At 41.8% G+C, this 26,469-nt stretch overlaps 1 protein-coding gene across 2 annotated transcripts in view; it reads right to left on the reverse strand.

Annotated features, from left to right (window-relative positions):
• Positions 1 to 2,901: 2,901 nt before the first annotated feature.
• LOC111910226 (protein ANTI-SILENCING 1) overlaps positions 2,902 to 26,469 on the reverse strand; it is a 46,870-nt gene continuing 23,302 nt past the window's right edge. For both annotated transcript variants that reach the window (XM_052771707.1, XM_052771706.1), the window contains exon 13: positions 2,902 to 3,072. In XM_052771707.1, coding sequence (XP_052627667.1) covers positions 2,983 to 3,072 — 90 coding nt within the window. In that variant the 3' untranslated portion in view covers positions 2,902 to 2,982. The remainder of the gene's footprint in view (positions 3,073 to 26,469) is intronic.

The raw sequence follows: 26,469 nt of genomic DNA on the forward strand, positions 1-26,469 counted from the left end.
TATGTTACTGTTCATCCAATATTAAGCCCATTAGACATTAAATCCGATTATATAGTGTTGTGAGCCCACACATCTTTAAATCCATCTCATTATACAATTGTTCTTCGTGACTTTGTGTACACATGCTTATCTTACTTGTACTATCAGCTTCTGCATCTTCTTGATCGTTGATTCTTAAGTTCTAATCTTAGTTTGATGAATCTGATTAATCGATTTGATTTGAATGTTAAATTGAACTTGTGAATCGATTTTATGTAATGTGTTCCATAACCAAATTGATTATGATCAAGTTTTAGCTATGAAATCGAAAATTGGATTTTTTTTTATTCGGATGAATAAAGTCAAGAACACTTGAATAGGATGAAGAACAGTGGAATAATCACGGTTTTGATCTGAAATTGAGTATTGCAATCTTCAATTTCATGTTTATGATACTTCGATTTCGAAAAGTCAAATATCGAAACATTCAAACTTGATTCCAAATCTCTTCAATCTGTTGATTCAGAGAATTGAAACTAGAAATTGTTGTACTTGTGTTGAATATGAGATTTGGATGAGGAAATCGAGTATAATTTGTGATTTTATCTTGAAAATTCGTTGTGATTTGTGCTCTTGATGTCAACGAATATTGATGATATACGAAGAAAAAACTGAAGAATTTTTTTTTTTTGGGGGTCGACGATCTATTAACGAACAGATGGTTTTGTGGTACTTGATCGAATTTCAAAGCTTCAACTGGTGTTGATTGTGAATACTGGAGTCGAAAATCGGTTTTGGGTGATGTTCTTTGGTCACCTGAATGTCGAAATCAAGTGGATTAGGGTCTACTTAAGATGTTCGAATCCAGAGAAGTAGATCTCGATTTATCGGGAGTCAACATTGTAAGTTTGTGTCGAAGAATTGGATTCGATGTTACGATATCGAAGAACGAAGACCTGTAAGTGATAAAAAGCGAGGGATGGATTCAATATTTGATTTTGGGTTGGAGAAATTGTCGATGACAATCTGTTAATGGATAATCGAAGGATGATTCGAATGATTGAACTAAAGAAGGGTTGTGACTTTATACGAAGGGTGTTGAAATTTTAAGTCGAAGGATTTGTTGGGTTTGATGTTCGAATGGGTGAATATACGAATGGGTGATGCAGTTTTGTACAAAGGGTGTTTTTGATCTAGATACGAAGAGGTTAACAAACGAAGGATCTATTGCAAAAATCGAAGGGTAATAGATGAAAAAAATGAAGAACAGCAAGAAACGAAGGGGTGTTTGTGATTTGGATTCGAAGGGGTTTAATGTTGAATATTCGAAGGGTATATTCTGAATTTTCGAACGGGGTATTTTGGAAATTTATACGAAGACTTTTACTGTTCATTAATGAGTCTTCGTATGCTTCGTGCTTCGAATGAATTAAGCAAATGAGAATGTTTCGAAAACGACCCCTAAACCTTCGAATTTTTGTCATTTCGAATTTTAACTCATGTTTCGAATTTTTGACACTTTTCATCCAACTTCGAAAATTGTTTGAGGCTTCGCATATTTGGTACAACTCTTTGAATGTTTGAGCAAAAAGGGCAGAATTTATGAAGATGGTCCCTGAAACTTCGAATTTTTGGCTGTTTGCACCCAAATTCGAAAAATGACTATTTTTTGCTGAAAATTGAAGAAAATGCATTTCAGGCCCCTGCAGTTTGTGCAAATTGACGCTTTCTACCCAGCTTTGGAAAAAGGGGAGAGTTTTTCATATTTTGCTGTTTTGGGCGCAACAGGTCACTGCAGAATTTTGAAATTAACAATTTCTACCCATTTTTGAGAAATTTTGTCAAAGGCGATCCGTGAACGAAGATAAAAAATTCATTATTTTTTGGATTTTCCGGATTGAAGCACAAAGTTTATGCCACATGTTAAGGGAGAGTTTTGACATGAAAAATTCCGAATAGAGCACGTTCTTTTTCCTTTGGAGTTTTATAATCAAATTTCGATTATAAAAAGGGGGGAGAAGTTTTATATGGAAATTCGAACTTGAATTTTTCATATTATGCGGATTTGAAGACCGAAGTGATCTTGAAGTTTTGAAGCCTACGAGATGATGCAATTGGATGTTCGGAAGTGATATATTCGAAATGGGTTTGGTTTTATTGAAGATTTTTGGGGTGTGTTTTTATACGCAACTTTTGGGTGATTATTTGGAGTTTGGAATACTCTTAATCATTCGCTGCTGCTCGGTTTGTAAGGTCTCACATCCTAGAGCCCAAATTGAAGAGTCATGGAAGAATTGAAGATTGAAGTTCGTTTCGACATGTGTCACCTTTGAGGCTCGAACCGCATAGTGCTTGATTTTGGAAGATTTGAAGTGGGTCATTCATTCCTAACTTTGAGGGGGAGAATGTTGGGGTGCAAAGTTCTTCATTCATGACTTTGTAAATGTTTGACTTTTGTAAAACCCACTTGCATGTGGTGCTTTAGCCTTTAGACCCATTTGTTAGTGAGAGTGAGAGAGAGACATGTAAACACCTCTATATAAGGTGGGTTTGTCCACTTGTAGAGGTGTGCTTGAGAGATGTAGAAGTGAGTGTGTAAGTGTGTGTTAATTATGTAGTCTAGATCTAGATCTTTTTTTTGTAACACCATATACATTCAATGTATCTCTTAAACACCCAAATCACCAGGTTCAATTGTGCAAGCTTTAATTCCGCATGCCAAACCATGTTCTTTGTCACTACATAAAACCATAAAACGAATGTTTCCAAAAATGTAAGTTTCCCTGTAATGGAAAATAGTATGTTGTAACTGTATTTGTATCTAATTTCATGAGTGTATGTGCCTAAATCCACCAGTTGTACTGTAAAATACTGTATTAGAGTTCTATATTTAATAAAACTATATAAAGTTGTAACACTCCAAAAGTTCCAACCAATTTAAACATTTCAAAAACAACCCAGTTTCGTTAAGTTATTACAAAAAGGTTTTCAATACAATTATTATCAGAGTCTTCCCGGAACCATATCATGAAAAACATAAACATGAGGAGCGGTACGATCACGCCTTTGCCTTGCCACGGTCTCCTGAAGTACCTGAAACATTTAAACCACAACTGTAAGCCTGAAAACTTAGTGAGATACCCCCAAAATACCAACCACATATACCAAACACATAACATGCCATATCATAACCAAACACAGAACAGCCATGCACTTCGGGTCTACTGTGTGACTGGTCCGCCGTAGCGGGTCTTCAGCCCACCTGGTCCACCCTCCGAGTCTAGCCATATACATCGAGTCTACAGTGTGATTGGTCCGCCCGCACCGAGCCTTCAATCCACCTGGTCCACTCTCTGAGTCTATAGTATGACTGGTCCGCATGCGTTGGGCCTTCAGTCGGCCTGGTCCACTCTCTGAGCCTCGGCATTTCTGTTTCGCCCTCTTGGGGCCTACAGCCTATCCGAACCGCTCGCTGGGCCTTCAGGATAACCGGTCCGCCCTGGGTATGTTGGACTACAGCACAAAGCAGGACCTGCCTCGACCCAAACCCAGTCCAACAACCATGTGCACATAAACATACAATCATATAACAATACGCAACCAATCAAACCGATCTAGCAGATCACATAACATAACATCATCCTAAACAGGATACTGACCTAATCGGTCACTAGCATAGCATCATCTTATATACCAGGATACCGACCTTAACCAAGTATCTAACATATACCATCCTAACTACCAGGATGCAAACATAGCAAGACAATAACATAACAACGATACCCGGATTACCATCCGATAAAGGGCCGGCCTTGGTGCCTTAGACCCTGTTGATATAGTGAGGATTACTCACCTCGCAACTGCCGACTGAAAAGATAAGACCGAGCTGCTCCGACCACTGACACGAACTCTACCACTGATAATACCAAAAGACTGAACTCAATAACCACCAATAATTACCAAATTACCCCTGGAAGGTCAATTGGTCAACTCTTGGTCAAAGTCAAATTCAAAGTCAACTCTCTTGCCTGACTCTACTCGCCGAGTCACCCCGCTGACTCGTCGAGTTCCCTTGCTCTGAACACTCCCAAATCACGACTCAACTCGCCGAATCACCCCGAGACTCGCCGAGTTCCACAACTCTGAGTCCCCTCGCACTCAACTCACCGAGTCATCCCTTGACTCACCGATTCACGACTCAACCAGAAGAGGTTAGGACCTCACGACCAGACTCGCCGAGTCCAAGTCCATCTTCAACCAACTCGCCGAGTTGTTCTTCCAACTCGTCGAGTTCCTTCCTATCTTCATGCAACTCGTCGAGTAAACCCTTGTGACTCGCCGATTACCCCTAGGTCTTAATCCATACAGAGGCTTTCCAGGCCATGCAGATGATCCAAACAATAGATCTACCCTTCTACAAACCATCCATCACGCAAAGTGGCAAACTTTACGTGAATCCAAAGAGATCTAAGCATATAACACTCTAGGGTTAGGGATTGGGACAAGATGGCGTCACCAATCACTCAAGAACAGGGACTTTTATGCACTCTAGACCTTCTCCATTCCAGATTTGAGGTAGCAACCTCAGATCTAACCTCCAAAATCAAAATATCACAAGATATGCTTTCCAAAAACTCGAAAATGATGAATCTAGATTAATAACACCCCAAGCAACGAAATAATACCTCAAAAGAAAGCTCCAACAGAAGAGTAATCCAAATCCTTGCAAAGCCCCTTGCTCCAAGCCTCTTAGCCTTCAAAGATCTCTTCCACAAACACTCCTTCAAGGCCCAAATGCTCTCTAATTCACTCACAAACAAATATTAGGGTTTCTGGACTTTAAGGGAGAGTAAAGAGGCTGGGGAGAGGGCATTATGTCCTTTATACAGGGCTCATCCCCCGGAATTAGGGTTTTCTGCACACAGCACCAACTCGCCGAGTCCAGCCACCGACTCGCCGAGTTGGCCACTTGACACGCGACCAGAATCACGACCCTACTCGCCGAGTCCAACCATGGACTCGTCGAGTTGACCATTCACATTTTCACTTTGAACCCTGAACTTGCACTCCTGAACTCAGAATGTTACAATTCTCCCCCACTTAACTTAGGCTTCGTCCTCGAAGCCTGCAGCAACACAGCTCTAGAAACTATTATCGCAATGCACCACCTGGAATTAACCAACCCAGGTTCCTCAAAACACTACCACCGAAACCCAAAACCTAACTCTTCCCCTGCGGCGTCCTGAACACCGCTTCAAGCCGGCTACCGGCCTCATCCTCTGATAACCACACATAACAACCAAGTACCACCCCATGATACTTCACCCATTCCAGATCACACAATCACTTGACTCATATGAGCTAGAAATAACCCTGAACCACCGGAATCCCAACCCGGTACCATACAGCTGTCATTTTCCTTGCTAGATGTCACACCCCAAAACCAAGAACAGCGGAAACGTTCTGAGGCGGAGGACGTCATGTACAGTATCACAACAATGAAAAGTAGTAAACAAGCAACAACATCATCCATTGCATTAATAATATAATTATTATACAAGTGTTCTATCAAATTTTGATAAACACTAAAGCATAAATCAAAATGAAAGATGAGTCTTGAACAAGCTCCATCTTCCTTTCTCCTTGCATCGGTACCTCTCTATGATGACCTGAGGATACAAGTAATTTTGAAAGCGAGTATCAGCTTTGAAGCTGGTGAGATCATAAGTATTTTAGTGTCTTAATTTTTATGTAAGAAATAGTTTGTAAATGAACTGTAAGTATGAAAATGTTTGTAAATGAACTGTAAGTATGAAAATGTTTGTAAATGAACTGTAAACGTTTGAAAAACCCTAGAAATCCCTATGATTCCTACTATTAAACAAGTGTGTCTTCTACCAAGACCTAACTGTTCTAAATGTAGTCTTCTACCAAGAGTTAACTGTTCTAAATGTTCGTTTCTTGTAAAAGTGTGTAATTTTCCCAAGTGTAACTATCATTATCAAAATATATTTTTTACATTAATGTTTAAGTGAAATGATCACTAAATATAAGAAAAGGGAAAATAAATGTAGAACTGTAGTGTTGTATTATAGGAACTATTGCTGTACTAACTACCTTAAACCGGATTTATATTAAGGTATCATGTGATTAATTGTACCATACTATCGACTGGTAACAACGACATACGAATGGTCGTAAAACGGAATGACGTTTGGCTACAACTCGGGCCATGACATTTAAGGCATGCTCCGATACATATCACAATAATTAACGTATTCATATATATGTAATGTAATGAACTGTTCTAGCTGTAATGTACGTGCTCTCTACCTAGCAAGTATAATAATGTACTCGTTCTAGTATCGTTGTATATGTTCTTCCTAGTATAGTTGTATATGTTCTTCTCTAGTATAGTTGTATATGTTCTTCTCTAGTATAGTTGTATATGTTCTCATAGTAGTAAGTATTGACTCATGAATGAACTGACTCATAGTATGATATTGTGTTCTGGTAATAGTTCTAGTATCTTCCTAAACTACCCATATGGTAGTTTACTAGTAATCTAACTGGTACGTATGGACATGTATGTATACCCTTGCTACCCAAGGGCATGGGATGAACTGGAAGTCCTTTTATGACTATATATGTACACATGATATATAACTAATATTTAAACGACCTTCGGACGAGTACCCGATATCCCACCAGACCACATCCAAATCGAGAAAAAGGAAATAGGGTGGATAGCCTTCCTAAGTCTTTTAAACATTTCTTATATAACTATACATATAAAGGCATGCAATTTATAATATAAAAGCATAAATAAGTTTTGTAAAACCTCTGAACATAATTATCATCTTAAGAAAAGATCGAATTAATGTCAATCTATAAAATGGTTTGAAGGCATGGGTTTGATAAAACAATTTAGTATAAGGAAACATTTGTTTGAATCACAATTGTAAATAAGTTTGAAATAAAACATACAGAGTAAAATGTACAGTGTAATAAGGAGTTTTAAAACATATAAAATGTTTATGAAAATCATTTGAAGGAAACTGTTTGGTAAAACGCCTAATGAGTAGTAAATCATTTAAATGCTGCTTATTAATCACATGTGATTGATATAATAAGTGGCATGATTCTACTTGTATCCCCCCCCCCCATAAAACATTTAAAAATAGTTAAAACATTGATTAAGGGGTATGAACTCACCTGCAGTAGGTGACTGGAATTGAACGGACTGATATCGTAAGGAAGGATCGGACAAGTGCTTGGTGTCAAGTGAAGACTTTAGACACACACAATGATCCTAATTACATATGAAGACATATGTATATAAATAATTAGTGATTAAAACACTAATTATACAAGTATAAACATTTTAACGCGAGGAAAACACTTTTGGTCAAGTGCTAGGAGGCTAATGGGTTGCAACAAAGGAGTGCAAGGCCTCTAATGGGAGTTTATGGTCAAATGACCATATGTTTTGGAGTTTACGGCCCAAGGGAGTAAACTCCTGTCCGTAAACTCTCAACAAGGTCTCTAATTGAAGCATATCATTTATACTAAACCCTACTAAACTCACGGATTGACGGGCCCATACCGGAGATACAAAATGGACTAACTAACGAGCCCAATAGACGCAACTCATTACACAGAACACGACCCAACAATCTCCCCCTTTGCGTCAAATTGGAGCGAGACTACTTCTTCTTCGGGCCAGCAGCGGGAGCCTTCTTTACAGTATCAAACAGACGTGTGATAAGAGCGAGAATAGTCTGTCTGAACCGAATGTACCATTGAATCATATCATCAAAGTACTTGATATCATCCGTTGTGTTCTGCTTGCATCTGTGGATGATCCCCAAAACGTGCTCCAAACATGCAGTGGTATAGAGATGTTTGTCAGCCAAGGCGAAAAGACATTTATGTCCTTCGTTCCTGGTAAACATGACCGAATTCCTCCTCGAGTCAATCTTCCCCATCTGCATTTGGTTGAGATCACTGGTAGAGCCAACAGGAGATATTGTTGGTTTCTTCTTAAATACGCTCGCAATCTCCTGATCCATCAATGTAACTTCCATGATGTAGCACACGAGCATCCTCTTGAAATGGTCGATGATCGGACCATATTCAGCTTCGTTGCTGAGAAGGATGTTGTGCAAGATAATCCAATCATGGGGATTAAGGTTGGGAAGATCTGCAAGGGAAATAGTATGTTATGTTTTGGCAGATCCCCGAAGTACCTTGAACCGGACGTTGATGAAGTTACCTTCACTGTACGGCTTCAAGACCCGAACGTTGACAATTTTCTGAGCGCTCCAAGTCTGATATTGGGGTTGAGCAGCCTTCAGATAGAAATCAATTAGGTCCCGATCAACCTGTGGATGAGGATGAGGGAATTCTGCAACGTTGGAAAAGGCATGAAAGATGAAAGCCTTTCGGGTCAGTGGCAGGTCGAACTGTGAGTCGATAGTATTGGAACGATCTAAAGAGATCACAGGTTCCAGCCACAAGATACTCGGTGTGTCAATGGCTTCTTCAATCATCCTCTCAAGACTCCAGGAAGGAAACAAAGTTTTCCTGCTCTCAAGAAGGTTGTGGGCTTCCTTCTGTTTACGTTCGGCTTCTTCAGCCTCTCTTGCCACACGAGCACTGATGTCAGCCTCATTGCGTCGAATTTTACGCTTCAACAAGTCGGCGATTGTTTCTTTATCTTCTTCTTCTTCCTCATCAATATTTTTGCCTTTGTCTTTCACACCAGAACCAGAGGCTTGGCCTACTGGAGGAGGTTCGGTAGTGTGAGTAGCTGTAGAAGTAGGAGGTGGTTGAGACATTGTTTCCTTCTCACCCCTTTGTTTCGGAATGGACACGAAATCAAGGAGCCCTTCGATTTTGCTGAGTAGGGCGAGGGCGGGAGCGAGCTTCTCTGCAAGGTCACGCCTCACAGTGTAGTTAAGAATTGGATCATGTGCTTCTAGGATGTTGGATATGGCAGAGTGGACATCCGAAACACACGATTTGATGACCTCCCTTTCAGATCGAAGAGATTCAATCTCCTGTTGAGAGTTGGAGAGTTGAATGCTCTTGACTTTCAGAGCAGTAGTATTCCTTGCGAGAGCATCCATGAGAGTGTTCTCGGCAGCCAAATCTTCTTGAAGCTTGGAGAGACATTCCTCGATGGTTGTTCGGAAAGCTGAGTTGTCGTCAGAAATTGTTTGACGAAGAAAAGCGAAGGACTTCAACTCAGTTGCGACTGATGTTGTCAGTTGGTGGACAATCGGTTCCAGCGTAGTCCTGGCGGCGTTGGCACTCTACTGTAAAGACTTCAACAGGGAAGAGGCATCAGTAAATAGTTTATCGACTTTTTTGGTCGCTGCCTGACAAGCTTTGGTAGAGGCATCTATGGAGGTGGTTGCAGAAGCAAGTGAAGCTTGCTGAGCTTTGGAGAAAGCGTCAACAATTTTCTGAACTGCAGTTTCAAATAGGGATGACTGAGAAGTGGAAGAGGAGGCGATGAGTGAGTCAATTTTATCATGGAGCTCCTGGAGATGCCTTTTGGTAACAGGAGCGTCGTCATCGTCATCACTCTGTACTTGAAACGGGCTATAGTAGACCGAGTCAAAAGTCATATTCTCCCCGCCAAGGAATGGTTCTTCTCCCTCTGATGGTGGTGGTGAAGCTGGTGGATCGGTAGTATGGGTAGGTTCGGGTTGGGTAGTTTGTTCAGGTGTAGGTGTGGTTTCGGGTGTTGGGGTGGTTTCGGGTGATGGGGTAGATTTAGGTGCGTCAGTATGAACCCCCGTATCAGATATGTTGGTTGTAGCATCTGCAGTGGTTGTTGTGGTTGCTTCGGTGAATATTGGTGGTGGTATTGGGATGGAAGTGGATGGTATGTGAGTAGTGGAAGTTATGGGGGAATAGAAATAGGAATGGTTTTAGGTGGAGAGGAAATGGGAGAAGTAGAGACATGAACTTCAGGGGTTGGAGATCGTGGTGGAGTGTTACCACGTTGATAGCCTTCAGAATCAGAACTATCACCCTCAGACTCGCTTGAGGAGGAAGCGATAATCAACTTTCGTCGCGGTTGGGTTTTTCTCCTTTTCTGCTATGGAGACTGAGCAGCTCTGGTGGGTTTCCTCTTCTTTGGAGACGGTCCTTTCGCCCCCTTGGCCACTTGTTTTCCCTTATCAGCCTTCTTACCTCTTGGAGCAGGCTTGTCGGCATCATGAATGGATTTTAGCATTTCCGGAGTAAGATCCCTCGGACCAGAACGTCTGAACTCCTTGTACGTCTGAATGATCCTGCTGTCAGCCGGAACATCACCATACATCGTTTCCGGAATAGACCCGTTGAACGGAAACTTTGAAGCATCCGACACAATGATCTTCGTGGTATGGAAGGTACCAATCGAAGACATTGGAGCACCAGCGACAATGGGGACATGGTACTTGTCCATCACCCATTTCGTGATAATGGTCCAGAATCGAGCATACGAAATCTCTGAATTTCTGGAAGTGGAGGAGAGACTCTGAATGAGTTGTTGCCACAGAACTGACCCATAGTCCATGTTGATGCCATTGTAGATACCATACATGATGGAGAGAAATAAACGGTTGGCTACATCAGACCTGGTGCTTCGTTCAGATAAGCCCTTGAACAAAACAGTGAGCATCCCATTCCACTGTGGAGGTAGGCACGACTTCTTGAATTTCGTCACCGTAGTAAGCACATTCGTGTATCCCATGCTGTAGAACATGTTGAACAGATGACCCATGGGGATGGATTCCGGATTGACCCTGGAAGAATCTGCGTCAAACCTTAACAGTGAGCAGAACCGCTGCTTTGAAATCGACGCCTTGTGTTCAAAGATATCAAAGAATATTCTGTCGACGACCTTGTCGTAGTGAGCGGTGGCAAAGATCTGTGACAAGAATTCCATCGGAACAGTTTCAGCCCTGGTAAGTGCAGGAGCGATTGGAGAAAACTTCAGACACTCGATGATGGGGAACATGAATGCATCATACGATTGAGGAGTTAAATCAATGATCAAGCTTTGTTCTGGGCGGATGGGCAAAATGTGGGATGTTGCATGAACTGAGGAAGAATCTGCCATTGTTATGATGAAAGTGGAGGAGATGATGAACAAAGAAGGTTTAGGGATTGTTTACTCTCTGGGAATTTTAATTGCAGTAAAGAGGTAAACGGTGGAGGATGTTGCCTTTTATACTGTGGTTTAAGGAGAGAGAAAGATCTTCCCAAATCTTCTATTGAAAAACGAAGGGTTTTTCGGAGTTGACTGACGCGTGACAGTTGGGGTTGCCGATGAACACGCATGAGAGAGAATGTCAGGCCCCTAATAACATGTCTTCCCATCAGGCGCCGTTTGGAGATGAAACGGTTCAGATTCGTACGCGTCCCTCTTGCGCCGTTTGAAATCAAATCGATTAGACTCCCGCCTGAGTCATCATGTCGTCATCTTATCCCTTTAGAATAAAACAGCATCTTTAAAAAAATTCGCCCACGTGGATCAATATTTACCACATCCTTTAATAAATCACCAATCCATTTAAAATGCCTTGTAATTAATAGAACCTGAATTTAGGAAAATCAAAGATTTTCATGCTTAGGGTGTAAAAGAAAAGAAATAAAGCAACACTTTTGGGAAAATATGTGATGTCAATAAAGACACGAAACAAATGATCCCGGGCAAGAATCTCTTCCTTCAAAGTCAAGAGAGACTTTAAAGTGTTTGTGTGGTTTCCCGTTGAATAACGATCAGACACTTATTAAGAAGTGTTGAAAGGCTTCTTTTAATTAGGCTTATGAGGGTGGATATCGCTTCGATTCAAAATTCCTAATCTTGATATAAGACAGAAATCGAACGAAGTACTTGTGAGACCGGTGTAGTCTGTTGAACAAGTAGGTTGGAGATAATTTTAATTTGGCTAGGAAATTTATAAAATCTCAACAAAAGTTAAAACTGGATCCCAAGGGAAGAAATGTTATGGGTGTTAACAATTTCATAGGAATCACTCAAAAGAAAATTAGAGATTTCATGTGGTACCATCGTAAATTCATTAGTGAAGGCTTGAGCAAATTAATTGTTCACCGTCAATGCATAATGGGTATTGAATTTTGGGTTTCACTTAGCATGTAGTGATACGAAGCTAAGATCATGAACACATAAATTGTGCAACCATAAACCTCAGTGGTAATTTCTGAGAGTCTCAAGGGTTACATTTGTGAAGCGAATGTGATGGAGAGATGCAATATAGATGGTGTAAAGAAATCAAAGTACCTCTGCTATAAAGACTAGGACCAAGCAGAAAACTCATATCTCATGTGAGAAGAGAGTTAGGTAGCTCATGATTAGAATAAATAAAAAAGCCTAATTAGGAAGACAAGGTTTGTTTATACCAAGTCAGTAAGGCCTATTATTCAGAATCAGGTGAGGCTTTGGACACATACAGCAGCATGCTTCTAGGGACACTTAGCTAATGAAATTATATACCCACAAAAAAAAATGAATAAAAAAAATAAAAAAAAATGAAAGCCAAGCTAAATAAAAAAAATATTTTCGGAGTTTTTGAATTTATGAAAGAAAAAAAATATTTTTGGAATTTTTGATAAAAAAAAATTAAGACACACAAAAAAAAATTTGGGAACCGAACCCGAGCGTTCGGTCTATTTCGGTTGAGAAAAACTTTGGAACCGAACCCGAGCGTTCGGTCTATTTCGGGTGAGAAAATTTTGGAACCAAACCCGAGCGTTCGGTCTATTTCGGTCGCCAAAGAAAATAGATTTGAAAAACAGAATAACTTTGACAATAAGAGAAATGAATTTGGAAAATTTAAACATAAGATCTACAACCAAGGAAACTACCTTTGAGTGATGAGCCAAAAGCAGATAATGCAACCGAACCCGAGCATTCGGTTCATTTCGGTACATTAACACAAGACCCGAACCCGAACGTTCGGTCTATTTCGCTTCTTGCTTTTGAGCTTTAAGAGGTAATTTTTGGTACTGACTCTGATTCCATCATACCTAGCCCTTGTAGTATTTTGTTAAAAGATGCTTCAGGAAGAGCTTTGGTGAAGATGTCAGCCAGTTGATCAGTGGTTCGAACAAAGTGTATTTCGACGTTCCCATCTTCCACATGATCCTTAATGAAGTGATACATCAGTGCTATGTGCTTAGTCTTCGAGTGTTGCACTGGGTTATGACAAATCCTAATTGCACTTTCAGAGTCGCAATATAGTGGGATCTTTTTCATATTGAGTCCATAGTCCCGGAGTTGGCTTTGGATCCAAATCACTTGAGACGTACAGGAGGCAGCTGCGATGTATTCTGCTTCAGCGGTAGACAGAGACACACAGGTCTGTTTCTTTGATTGCCAACTAACCAACTTCTCGTCAAGGAATTGGCAGCCTCCAGTGGTGCTTTTCCTGTCTAGTCCACAACCTCCAAGGTCTGCATCTGAATAGGCTTAAACGAAGAAACCTGAGTTGGATGGATACCATAAGCCGAGAGAGGTAGTTCGCTTGAGATACCGGAGTATGTTCTTCACTGCAAGCATGTGAGGTTCACGGGGATTTGCCTGAAATCTAGCACAGTAAAAAACAGAAAACATTATATCAGGCTTGCTAGCAGTAAGGTACATTAAAGAACCGATCATTTGGCGATATAGCGTAATGTCGACTGCTGGCTTATCCAAGGATGGAGTGAGCTTGGTGTCGAACGCCATTGGAACTTTAACCTTTGAGTCTCCCATCGTGCCAAATTTAGCAAGGAGAGTCTTTGTGTAAGCTTCCTGGTTAATAAAGATGTCATCGGGTCCCTATCTAATATTCTAACCAAGGAAAAAGTTAATTGGACCCATTGAGCTCATTTCAAATTTAGTCTCCATCAACTTTCTGAATTCAGCCATTAAGCTAGGATTTGTTGAGCCAAAGATAATATCATCGACATAGATTTGAACAATCATAAGGTGGTTACCTTCCTTCTTACAAAAGAAGGTTGGGTCAACCGAACCTTGTTTGAATTTGGACATCTTTAAAAACTTGGTTAGCGTTTCATACCAGGCCCTCGGTGCTTGTTTCAGTCCATATACCGCTTTGTCCAGAATATAACAGTGGTTGGGATATTTTCATTGACGAATCCAGGAGGTTGCTCCACGTACACCGTTTCTTCGAGCTCTCCATTTAGAAATGCACACTTTACGTCCATTTGGTAGACCTCAAAGTTCTTGTGCGCAGCATAGGCAAGAAATATTCGAACAGATTCCAACCTAGCCACAGGAGCAAAAGTTTCCTCATAGTCGATTCCTTCCTCCTGGCAGTATCCTTTCACCACTGGACGAGCTTTGTTTCTAACCACATTGCCTTCCTTGTCCATTTTATTTCTAAAGACCCATTTGAGACCAACAACCGAGGTATCTGGAGGAGTTGGAATGAGGCGCCAAACTTTATTTCTTTCGAATTCATTAAGTTCGTCTTGCATAACTTGAACCCAATCGGAGTGATCAAGAGCAGTGTTAACTGTCTTTGGTTCAACTTTTGAGAGGAAGGAGTTAAACATACAGAACTCTACTTTTGAAAATAAGGAAGTTTGCTTTGCCTTTAGTTGAGATCGGGATAGGACCTTTTCAGAGACATTACCGACAACCTGTGAAACAGGATGATCTCTGGTCCATTTGACAAGAGGAGGGTAATTTGGATCATAGGATGGATCCAATTCAGCATTTATCATCTCTTCTAGCTCAAATTGACTATCATCGTCATAAGACATATCAGCATTCTCCCCCTCGACAGATGAGCTTTCAGGTATATCTTGACTTTCCGAAGCTACAGGAGTTTCGGGTGGAGTTGAGCTTTCGGGTACCACAGGACTTTCGGGTACAGATTGGTTTTTGGGTACAGCTGGGCGTTCGGGAGCAGCTGGAGAACAGTTCTCCCCCTCAACATGTGAGCCCGGTTGTGAAGAAGAAGGTGGATCCTCCCCCTCAATTGAAGCATCGTGTTGTGGAGGGTTGTTGGAACTTGATCCTCCTTCATTCATTTGCTTGGCAGCATTTTCGATGAGTTGCTTCAGATGATCTACTTTGGTGTCTGCTGCACTAGCTTCCGAGAGAGTGGCCTTCTCTGGTTCATCGAATAACTCTACAAACTTCTCAAATAGGTTTGCAATCTAGGCTGTGACTTGGCCTGTTTGAGAAAAAAATTCTCCAACTGTGTCTTCACTAGCCTTCAGCTTTTTGACATAGCTGTCATCGAAAGTCACATAATAAGTTTCTTCATTTTTCCTCGAACGTTGGTTCAAAACCCTGTATGCTTTCGAAGTGAGCGAGTATCCCAGAAATATCCCTTCATCGGCTTTTACGTCAAACTTGTTACGATGTTCTTTAGAATTGAAGATAAAGCATCGTGAGCTGAATACGTGGAAGAATTTGACGTTTGGCTTACTGTTGTTGATGATCTCATAAGGAGTAAGAGTGAAACGCTTATTGAGATAGGACCTATTCTGCGTAAAACATGCTGCAGCAATAGCATCATCCCAAAAGTATAAAGGTAAAGAAGCAAAACTAAGCATGGTTCGGGCCGCCTCACACAAAGATCGGTTTCGTCTTTTGACAATTCCGTTTTGTTGAGGGGTGTAGGGAGCTGAGAAGTTGTGACTGGTTCCTTTTTCTGCCAAGAAGTCTTCGAATTCTTTATTTTTGAACTCCAGCCCATTGTCGCTCCTGATGTTGCGAACGACTTTCCTCAGCTGCACTTCAACCTGCTTGATAAACGTCTTTAGCTTGAGAGTTGCTTCAGATTTGTGTTTCAGAAAGAACACCCATGTAAAACGTGAAAAGTCATCAACAATAACAAGAATATACTTGCTACCGCCGATGCTTTCAATAGATGATGGACCACACAAGTCAATGTGAATTAACTCTAATGGTTCAACAACTTTAGTGTTTACAATCGATGGGTAACTTTGACGACTCTGCTTCCCCATTTCACATGCAGCACATAAATGTTCCGATCGAATTTGAGCAATGGAAGACCTCGAACATGACCACCTGTGACAAGTTTGTTGATATCCTTGAAGTTGAGATGAGAGAGCCTTCGGTGCCACAGCCAGCTTTCGTCAGATTGTGCTTTGGATAACAGGCAGATAGCTGGATTTCCTTTGATAGGTTTGAGATTCAGGGGAAACATTTCGCCTTTGCGCTCCGATTTGAGAATTACCCTTTTTGTTTTCTTTTCAATTATCTCTGAACCCTCATCGTCGAAAGAAACCTTGAGACCGGTTCCTCCAACAAGCTGAGATACACTAATGAGGTTGTGTTGTAGTCCTTCAACGTATGCAACCTTTCTGATTGTGAAATCTCCATTTGTTATCATTAGCCTTTTATCGTGCCGAATGAGTTGTTCCCGAACTTGACATTTCCACCGTTTGAAAGAGACCGAAATTCCCTCAGCTCTTCCTTCCTTCCTGTCATGTGAGTTGAGCAGCCACTGTCAATATACCATTCTTCGTCAAACTGCTCGTCACTGATAACCTGTAAAAATTAAGCAGATTTAGGAACCCAAAGTTTCTTGGGTCCACGTGAGCCTTTCACAGGAACAGGAATAGTAAGAGAGATGTCAACAAGATATGTTCTTTTTATTAAAGTTGTTTCATCTTTCTTTTTAATGGTGAAAACCTTAATTTTGTTGGGATTTGTTACAGACAGTTTGGATTCAAGTTTAGGCACTGGGACATTGGAATGCTTTTGATCAGTCTTGACTGAGGAAACCTTCGATTTTCCTTTCAAATCTGTTGAAGATTTCGGATTTTGAGTATGAACAGAATGAGGTTGAGAGGAATTAGAATGAGAGAAGTTAGACTGAGAAGTTTGCTTGACTTGAGGTTCTAGGTATCCCTTTTGTTTTTGATTATTAGTGGGACCGAACCTTGAACCTTGATTGCTTTTGCTCTCGGAACCGAACTTTTGCTTTCGGTAGCTGCTGTTCTCTGAACCGAACCTTTCCTTTCGGTTATTGTGATCCTCAGAACCGAACCTTTCCTTTCGGTTGTTATTACTTTCTTGCTTCCTAACAGCATTTTTCTCTGACGTTGGATTTCTGTCATGATAAGAGAAATGGGCGTTTTGAGATCGCCAAAAATGTTTTCGTTCAGAGAGATTTTTCTTGTATCTCTGATTCCTTTGTTGCTACTGATTCTTTACTTGCTTCGGCTGTCGATGGATGTTGGCTTTTTGCTTTTGCTTCTTATCAGCTGGCTCACTTTGAACTGATGATGTTTCGTTTGAAGGAGTGACATCTTTTTCTGCAGGAACTCCTTTCTCTTCAGGAACGTCTTTTGTACCACTAGTACTTGGCACGTCGAAGTTATCAGGTTTGTTCAAAGGCTCTGGCACATATCTGCCTTTGGTTTTCCAGGACGTCCATTCTGACAGACCAACGGTTTCATCAGCATTGTCGATGGCGGCAGACCAGAAGAACTCATCACAGCCATCAGCATTATCTTCATTTACAATGGCTGTGAGTTCGGCTGTCTGATGTTCGGTTACTCCTGTGACCTTATATACCTGATTTTGAGTCGTCCTTACCTTTTGGTATACAACAACTTTTTCTTCAAGGATCGGGGACTTTTGGTGGGACAAACGAGCAAACTCCACAGAATTTTCTAAAATAAGATTTTTGTGGTTTTCGGGTTCGCTCTTGACAAACTCAGAACAGTCAATTTCATCCTCTACAGAAATTTCACTCATATCATCATCCTCATTAAGCTCAGATGCATTTTCAACATCAAATTTATTTTCTGAGCTCAAGTTGGCATTTAATGAGTCAAACTTTTGTATGGTTTCGGTCCTTAGTTTCAGTTTGTCATTTTCATCCAAAAGATTTTTCAGCATGTCCTTATGGTCCTTGGACTTTATGAAAGATTCGATTTTGTCTAGACCATACATATACGTCGGATTTACATCCTCAGACAAAACTACACTTTCGTAATTATATGCTTCTGCGTCAATTTCATCTTCCTTAAACTCAAGAAAGGGCAAAATCATGCGATGAATTTTCTGTCATATTTCACAGTTAAGATGAAGTTGAGTGAGTTAGAATAAAGACGCTTAGCAATCAAACAAAACACATTTCTTTGTTTCAAAAGTTTTAAATTGTCTCTTTGTAAATAAATGTTTTCGTCTTTGGATTTGATCAACTCCGACTCCTTCAGCTCTATCCACATCCTCCGTTCCTCACTCTTTGAAGACACTCTGCTTAATTGGTCAGTCAGGTTAGAATTGGTGACCCGTGTTTGAGTTAAACTGTTGTCTAGATGAGAGATTCTTGAATTTACATTTTTTAGTTCTTTTTCATATGAATTTTGTGGGACTTTAAATGAAACAAAAATGGATTGTACCTTCTTGATTAATTCATCAAGCTCATTAAACTGCACGCTGAGAGGTTTTGCTGTGAAGCACAAGTCCTCTCGCTCCTTCGTGTCTTCATTCCCACCGTCTGTGTTGTATCCCCTCATTTGAGATACATCTGACACCATCAAACACTTTCCACCGCTTCCTTCACCTTTCGCAACATAAGCCTTTCCATGAGATGGTTTTCGACTTCATCATCCTCAGAGTCGGTTGACCAGACCTCCACGCCACCGACCTCATCATCCGCTACCGAACCCTGCACAATTAAAGCATTCATAGAAGGGTTAGCAGCAGTTTTCTTTCTCTTGATCTCTTCCAGGTTTTTCATCAACACAACTTCTTCATCTTTTTCTTCATCCTTTTCTGTCATTTTCTTTAGGACACAATCTTTAGCATAGTGGTTCTTTCCTCCACAGTAATAGCAGTTCACCCTAGAATCCCCTTCAGCTTTCGGCTCTTTCTTTGCTTCTTCTGCCTTTGGTTCCTCCCTTACTTTTTCAGAACTATAGCTTCCCTGCCAATTTCGGTTTGTATTGGTGGGAAACCTTTTCTTAATAAACCTCTTTGGATTTGACACCATCATTGCATAGTCTTCAGAGGTAAGGTCATAGTCTTCTAAGTTAAGGTCTTCATCTTCCATCACACTTTTGTTTCTAGAAAGAAGAGCTAAGGAACCCAAGCTTGAAACCACATTCTTCTCCTGCAAGACAATCTTTTCTTGGGATTTCAAAATTCCTACCAGCTTAGCCAACGAATAAGATTTGAATTGCTCATGAGCTTTAACAGTGGACACAACCGCTCTCCACTCAGATCTAAGACCATTCAAAAACGTAACTTTTTGTTCAATCAACTTCCTTTCAATATCGTGTTTAATCATCTTACTAAGAAGATGATTGAAGCAATCGAATGTCTGAGTAACAGTTTCCTCGGGATTCTGCTTAAATTCGCCAAACTCAGACAAGAGTAAGGTCTAAATGGAATGTTCCAGATCTTCGTTTGTGGAATATAACTCTCGTAGCCTATCCCATATTTCTTCGGCAGTACTGCATGAACTCACTAGCCTGAAAGTATCCGATTAAAGAGCGAATCTGATTAGTCTCAATGCTTTAATATTGCACTGAAACTCATCCTTTTCGTCTTGAGCAATATCTTTTACGTCCTTCAACAGATCATTATACTCTTTCTGTGTTTTAACGATTATAGACGTTGCTGAATGAGCGAATGGTCCAGACACGATTGCTTCCCAGATAAGGTATCCATTGTCTTCAGATCCAATGACATAATCTTCAAAGTGATGTGCCCAGACTTCGTAATCCTGGGTGTAAAGGATGGGAATCTTCGTCGTTGATCCAATGCTATTTGAGATGTTTATGGGATTTGATTGTGACTCGTCCATGCTTGATCGTATAACCTGTTTGAAAGATCAGACTGTAATATATGTAAGATTAGGGCAAAAACAAATAAATGCTGAGTTACGTCAATTATGGGATGACGGCTCAATAAATATTAGTTAATGCGGAATAACCATAATCGCAACCTTTTTCACAGAAAAGATGTGTATGAATTACACAGCCTCCTGCTCTGATACCAATTTTTAAGTTATTAATAAACTTAAAGATCGATTAGATCTTCTTAACAGGTAATGCGATGGATGTAAAAGTAGTAAATAACACAAGTATGGATCAATATGTGTCGAATGATTAGATCAAACAATCCTCAGCAGAGCTCGACTAAGAACTTCCGCTGTAGAGGATTTTAGGGTTACAAGAACGATAAAAATAAACTTGCTGAATAATTCTCTGATTGTTCTATTCTATCGTTACTCTCTAGGATGCATGCAAGCTCCTATATTTATACTAAACCCTACTAAACTCACGGATGGACAGGCCCATACCGGAGATACAAAATGGACTAACTAACGAGCCCAATAGACGCAACTCATTACACAGAACACGACCCAACAATACAACTATTTTGGTGAATTGTTTCAAGGCTAAATCAAGTGTTTGGGCTTCCTATTAACTCCTTTGAGGAGTTTACGGCCGTAAACTCCCTTGGTAGGGTGTTTATGGTGTTTTCAAGTCCCTAATTTAACAAGGAATGAATCAACGCAATTGTCCAAGGCTTTAGGGGGATTTATGACACCATTTGGCACCTTTCAATGGAGTTCAGGCCCCTGGAACATCTTGGGCCGTGAACACCTTTTTCTTGGTGTTCTAAGTGTGTTAGCTACTCCTAAACTCATTTAGGTACATGCCCAAATTAGTATCTTGGCTTAAGGAGGGTTTTAAGGCATTTTGGCACTTAAACATGGAGTTCACGGCCCAAGAACCTCCTTGGACGTGAACTCACTTTCATCATTGATTTTAATTGCTTTTGGTGTCCTAAACATGCAATGGTGGGTTCTAGTTCGAGTTCTAAAGCTTTGAGGGTCATTGGGACACTTTTGGCCCTTAAAATGGAGTTTATTCCCCAAGTGTTCTTGGGCGGTAAACTCCCAAATCTTGGTGTCTGTTTCCGATTTTGATGTTTTCTAGTCATATACACACTAGCATACAAGTCTAAGGTAGTTACAATTCACGGGGAAAGGACTAGGTAGCATTTAAGCCACATATTGGAGTTTACTCTCCAAGAACATTGTTGGGTGGTAAACTCCCGACTCTAGTTGTTTTGTTATGAAATTGATGTTTCTAAACACAATCTAAGCTATATAACATAACTAGATTGAAGTACTCACAATTTGGGATAAAAACCCGAAGATCCGTGAGACAGAAAATGGTTTTTCTCTAGTTGGAAATGTAACTAATGAACTATTTGGTTCAGTTTTCTATATATAGTCCTGGGATTTTTGGCAGAAAATATTTTTATTCTCGGAATGAACTCTAACATCCTAGAGTATTGGAATAACAGTGTTGCACAAAACCCTAGTGCATCCACTCTCCTAATATCTCCTTAAGTGTAAATCCTGAAAACTGCCAAACTTATACTCGAAATCTGAATCTTCACTGTAACTGTTCTACTTCTATTGGCTTGATATGGTTTGTTCAGAATGGAAATTTCGGGTTGTCACACTAGACATATCTTTCACCGAATTCACTATTGAGACTTAACCTGCTCCTTTCCTGAGTCTAAATCTATTCCCTCCATGCTGACAGGATGACACATCCTTCAGCTTCAGGGCAATTCCCATGAGTTCTCCTCCGCAATCACATATCCATGCTGAACTGGCTCTAGCATCATCGGGTTGGGAAAACACGACACACCAACGACACCTCCAAACATCCCGCAGGATGATTTACCAATACATACATAATTCCTCGATCAAAACTAAACTGGGATCCAAGGCTCCACCCTTGTATCCCTTCTGACCTCAGCAGACATTCAACCCGGATGTGTTTTCATACCACCACCGCAAACACACTGCTCAACAACCATAATTGGAACACCTCAATCATACCTCTGTGCTACTGCTTTCAATTCCATGAACTTACACTCCCTCACGGAGCTACCTACCTTTCCCTTTCCTTATCCAAGGAAATCTACTTGGCCGCCTTGTCACTACAACAAGTGTCACGGGACTACACCATTCTCTTATAGAATAATCGCTATCCCATCACACCACACATGCTCTGAATCTGCTCGCAAGGACTCTCAATTCCATGCACTACCTCCCACTAATCATGATCAATTCACGGGGCCAGACCTTCTGATGCTATCACATCGCAACATACTCATTCCATCCCTTATACAGATCTATCAACGCATGCAGAGTCTTCAGCATGACTGGACCACCTTACCAGGCCTTCAGCCAATCTGGACCACTCTCAGAACCTTCAGCATGTCTAGACCGCCCTCCAGGGCCTTCAGCATGTCTGGACCGTTCTCCGAGCCTTCGGCCTGACTGGTACGCTCATCGGCCTTCAGTCTATCCGTTCCGCTCAACTAGTATTCATCATCCCGAATTATCCCTCCTGGAAAACTCTATCATGCATACTGTTCTAGCCCCTTATGGGCTCCGAACTCTAACTCCATCCTACATACTCAATCCCGGCCTGATCCTAGGCCTTCCGCAATCAATCAACCTTTATCCGAAACCCTTGGTCTGTATCCCGCCCCGTTTGCCTGTCACGTACTCATCCCAGCCTACGCTCATGGCTGACAGAACCGCTGCTGAATCCCTAACAGCTAATCAACCTCCCATGCTTGTCAATCTTCCGGAGAATTTTCCAATTCTCCCCACTTAGAGCACTGACTATCCACCAGCGGTCGCCATAACCAACCTCCCTTAACAACCCTTCACAAAATCACATATCAATACTCATCATCTCGGAATTGGAAGAAGCCCGACCTTCAGCTAACCACTCCTCGGACTGCAGATGCTACCCGACACTCATACTAAAAGCCTGATTTCCCACTAAAAATCCTCATAGATGATAACCAACGAAATTCCCAATATCAAAAACCCTCAAGTAACACGAATACCATACCAAAAATCATACAACGAGACTAGCAGATAAACAATACTTCATAATCACAAGATAACAAGATATCAAGAAAGAAACATACCCGCAGTTGCATCCGGTACTGCCCTGACCTCCTCTGTTGTAAGCTGAAATGCACGACCCTGGGCCCTTGGGGGCTCCGCTCCACCCTGACCTCCACCCGTAATCCTCAAAGTGGCCGGTGCTGGAGCCTGCATCGGTCCTGCCGCAAGTTGTGGACAGTTGACCCTCAAGTGTCCAACCTGATGGCAGTGATAACAAATCTTCAAATCCTGAACCGGGGCTGTCTGCCGGCAATCCCTCGCATAGTGCCCCTCCTTTTCGCACTTGCGGCATGCACCACCGGACCTACAAACTCCGGTGTGACCCTTCCCACACTTCCCACAAGTGTGGCTGCTCTGATCTCCCAATCTAGAATCAACGGTCTTGAACCGCTTCAGCGTTGGCTGCGACTGCACCGGAGCCTGCCTCTGCTCTCGCAACTGCAACTCAATCTCCAACTCACGCTGCCTGGCGGCCTCCTGCAACTCTAACAAGGTCTCGCACCTCTGCGTAGACACAAACTACCTGATATCCCTCTTGAGCATGCTTAGATATCGGGACATTTGAGCCTACTCTGAAGCAAACTCAAGACAAAACATCGCCCTCTCAGTGAACATCCTGGTGATCTCCGTCACCGACTCTGAATCCTGCTTCAGCTCCAGGAACTCCTGAGCCAATCTATCCCTCTCAACTCGCGTAACATAACGAGTACTAAACATCTCCCTGAACTGATCCCAAGAAACCGCAGCTCGCTGCGCATCAGAATACGATCCCATGGTCAACCTCCACCAATCCTTCACCCCAAGCCTCAACAGGTTCAGAGCACACCTCAATCTCTGATCAGCAGGGCATGAGCACGTGAAGAAACACCCCTCCATGTCTAACAACCAGCTCATAGCAACAATCGGGTCCTGAACCTCATCGAAGGTAGGGGCTTCATATTATCGATGTCCTGATACTGAAAACCCCGACCGGCTCCTCCCCCTACCGCTGCTACAGCCACTGTAGCCGCCGCGGCAGCCGTCTCTGTAAGAGCTGCATAACGCTCATCAAAATACTCAACCATAACGGTCTTGATCGACCCAAACAGTTCTGGTAACTCAGCCCGGAACATCGCAGCAACCTCGTCATGTAGGATCTCGCGAATCCTAGCATCCAACTCGACTGTGCTCATCTGACCAATAACCTCGGGCGGTACTGACCCACACTGACCACCCTCTCCTGCTCCTAATTCCGATCCAGATCCGCGCCTAGCATGCCTCGTAACCACCATACTGAAAATATTGCAAAACATCAGCATGCCCACCCTGACCTTGTCCCCTGCATCGAACCGGTGCCCGAAACTAGCTACATCGGACCTAAGTCTGGAACTGACTGCATCGGACCGAAGTCCGGAACACATATCAACTACCATAACACACATCATCTAACATAAACACATATATTACATACTACATCAAGCCGTAGCCCGGAACACATAACACATAAATTCTGTCTGAGCCACGAAGGCATCAAACACACTATCTGCTACATCGGACCGAAGTCCATAAACTACTACTAGCTGATTGGGCCGGCATTGTGGCCTTAGACCCATTCTTATTGGAAGGAAACTCACCTCGTAGCCTAGTTGCTGAAAGAACTGCTCCAGAATCTGTCTGTTGCGGCTCCGGTTTCACCCCGGCTACAATTTCCATAAGTACCATCAATCAAATACTGATAATAATACTGAGGGTAAAATGACTCTCTTACCCCTGTTCAAAGTCAACCTAACGGTCAAAGTCAACATTCAGTTGACCTGACTCGTCGAGTTGGGTCACCAACTCGTCGAGTCCTTACTCTCACTTTATGCTTCTACTCGCTACTACTCGTCGAGTTTTGGCACAAACTCGGCGAGTTCCTCTTTGTTACTAACACTCCGACAATCTGCATCCGACTCGTCGAGTTGTATGAACAACTCGTCGAGTTCTCCTTCATCAGATGAACACACTAGCTGTGACTCGCCGAGTTGTATGAACAACTCGTCGAGTCTGTTCTTGAGGCATGAAGATTGCCTTGGACTCGCCGAGTCAGGGCATTGACTCGCCGAGTTCTTCCACGAATGAGTTTAACCCTCTAGCTCACCGAGTCCTTCTCTCACTCACTAGTTCCACTCCGCATAACTTGAAACGGGGAAAACAGGGGACTCGCAACTTGACTCGCTGAGTCGCGTGCATGCAAACACTATATACTCGATTCTGCTTGAAACCAGTCCATTCCATTCATAGATCTTGGTTCTTGGGGCTTGATTAACACGTAAAGTTTCCAACTTTACGTGTAAATATCATCAAATGAAGGTTTTAGGGTTCAAAGCACACTATAAAAGTAGATCTAGAGCTTTCATGCAAAATGGCTCCATAAAGGTACTAGATCTAAGCTTCTGGAACTCAAACCTAGCTAGATCCGAAGGCTATTCATCAAAATGAGTCCTCTATACTATTACCAAGCCAAGAAATGGTTCAAGAATAGCTTTAATGGCTTTCCAAAGGGAATTAAAGCATGAAAACAGAAAAGGGACGAGTTATACCTCACTATTCTCTGAAATACCACAAAGATCTTTGATCCCCTTCTTCTCTACTTAATCTACCTTCCTTCTTCTCTCAAAAACTTCAAAGAAACCCACCAAATCACACAAAAATGCTAAGAGGGTTCTAGGGTTTCGAGTGTGGTGCTCTGAGGGGTGATGGGGGCTGTCTTGAGGCCCCAAAAGTTGTTTAAATAGGGTGCAAACCCTTGAAATTAGGGTTTCATCCAGACTGGCGGACTTGCCGAGTCCGGAATATGGACTCGTCGAGTTGCCAACTTACACGTGCTCAAAGTCCCGACTCAACTCGACGAGTCTGGCTACTGACTCGTCGAGTTCCTTCTGAAAACTTGAAAAATAATTATTTAAATAACATACCTGAATTGGGGCATTACAGAGTTCCACAACTCTGAGTCCCCTCGCACTCAACTCACCGAGTCATCCCTTGACTCGCCGAGTCCGAGAACAGACTCGCCGAGTCCAAGGCCATCTTCAACCAACTCGCCGAGTTGTTCTTCCAACTCGTCGAGTTCCTGCCTATCTTCATGCAACTCACCGAGTACACCCTTGTGACTCGCCGAGTACCCCTAGGTCTTAAACCATACAGAGGCTTTCCAGGCCATGCAGATGATCCAAACAATAGATCTACCCTTCTACAAACCATCCATCACGCAAAGTGGCAAACTTTACGTGAATCCAAATAGATCTACGCATATAACACTCTGGGGTTAGGGTTTAGGACAAGATGGCTTCACCAATCACTCAAGAACAGGGACTTTTTTGCACTCTAGACCTTCTCCATTCCAGATCTGAGGTAGCAACCTCAAATCTAACCTCCAAACTCAAAATATCACAAGATATGCTTTCCAAAAACTCCAAAATGATGAATCTAGATGAATAACAGCCCAAGCAATGAAATAATACCTCAAAAGAAAGCTCCAACAGAAGAGCAA

This window comes from Lactuca sativa, chromosome 5, assembly GCF_002870075.4.
Source record: "Lactuca sativa cultivar Salinas chromosome 5, Lsat_Salinas_v11, whole genome shotgun sequence".
In the NCBI taxonomy this organism is placed as follows: domain Eukaryota; kingdom Viridiplantae; phylum Streptophyta; class Magnoliopsida; order Asterales; family Asteraceae; genus Lactuca; species Lactuca sativa.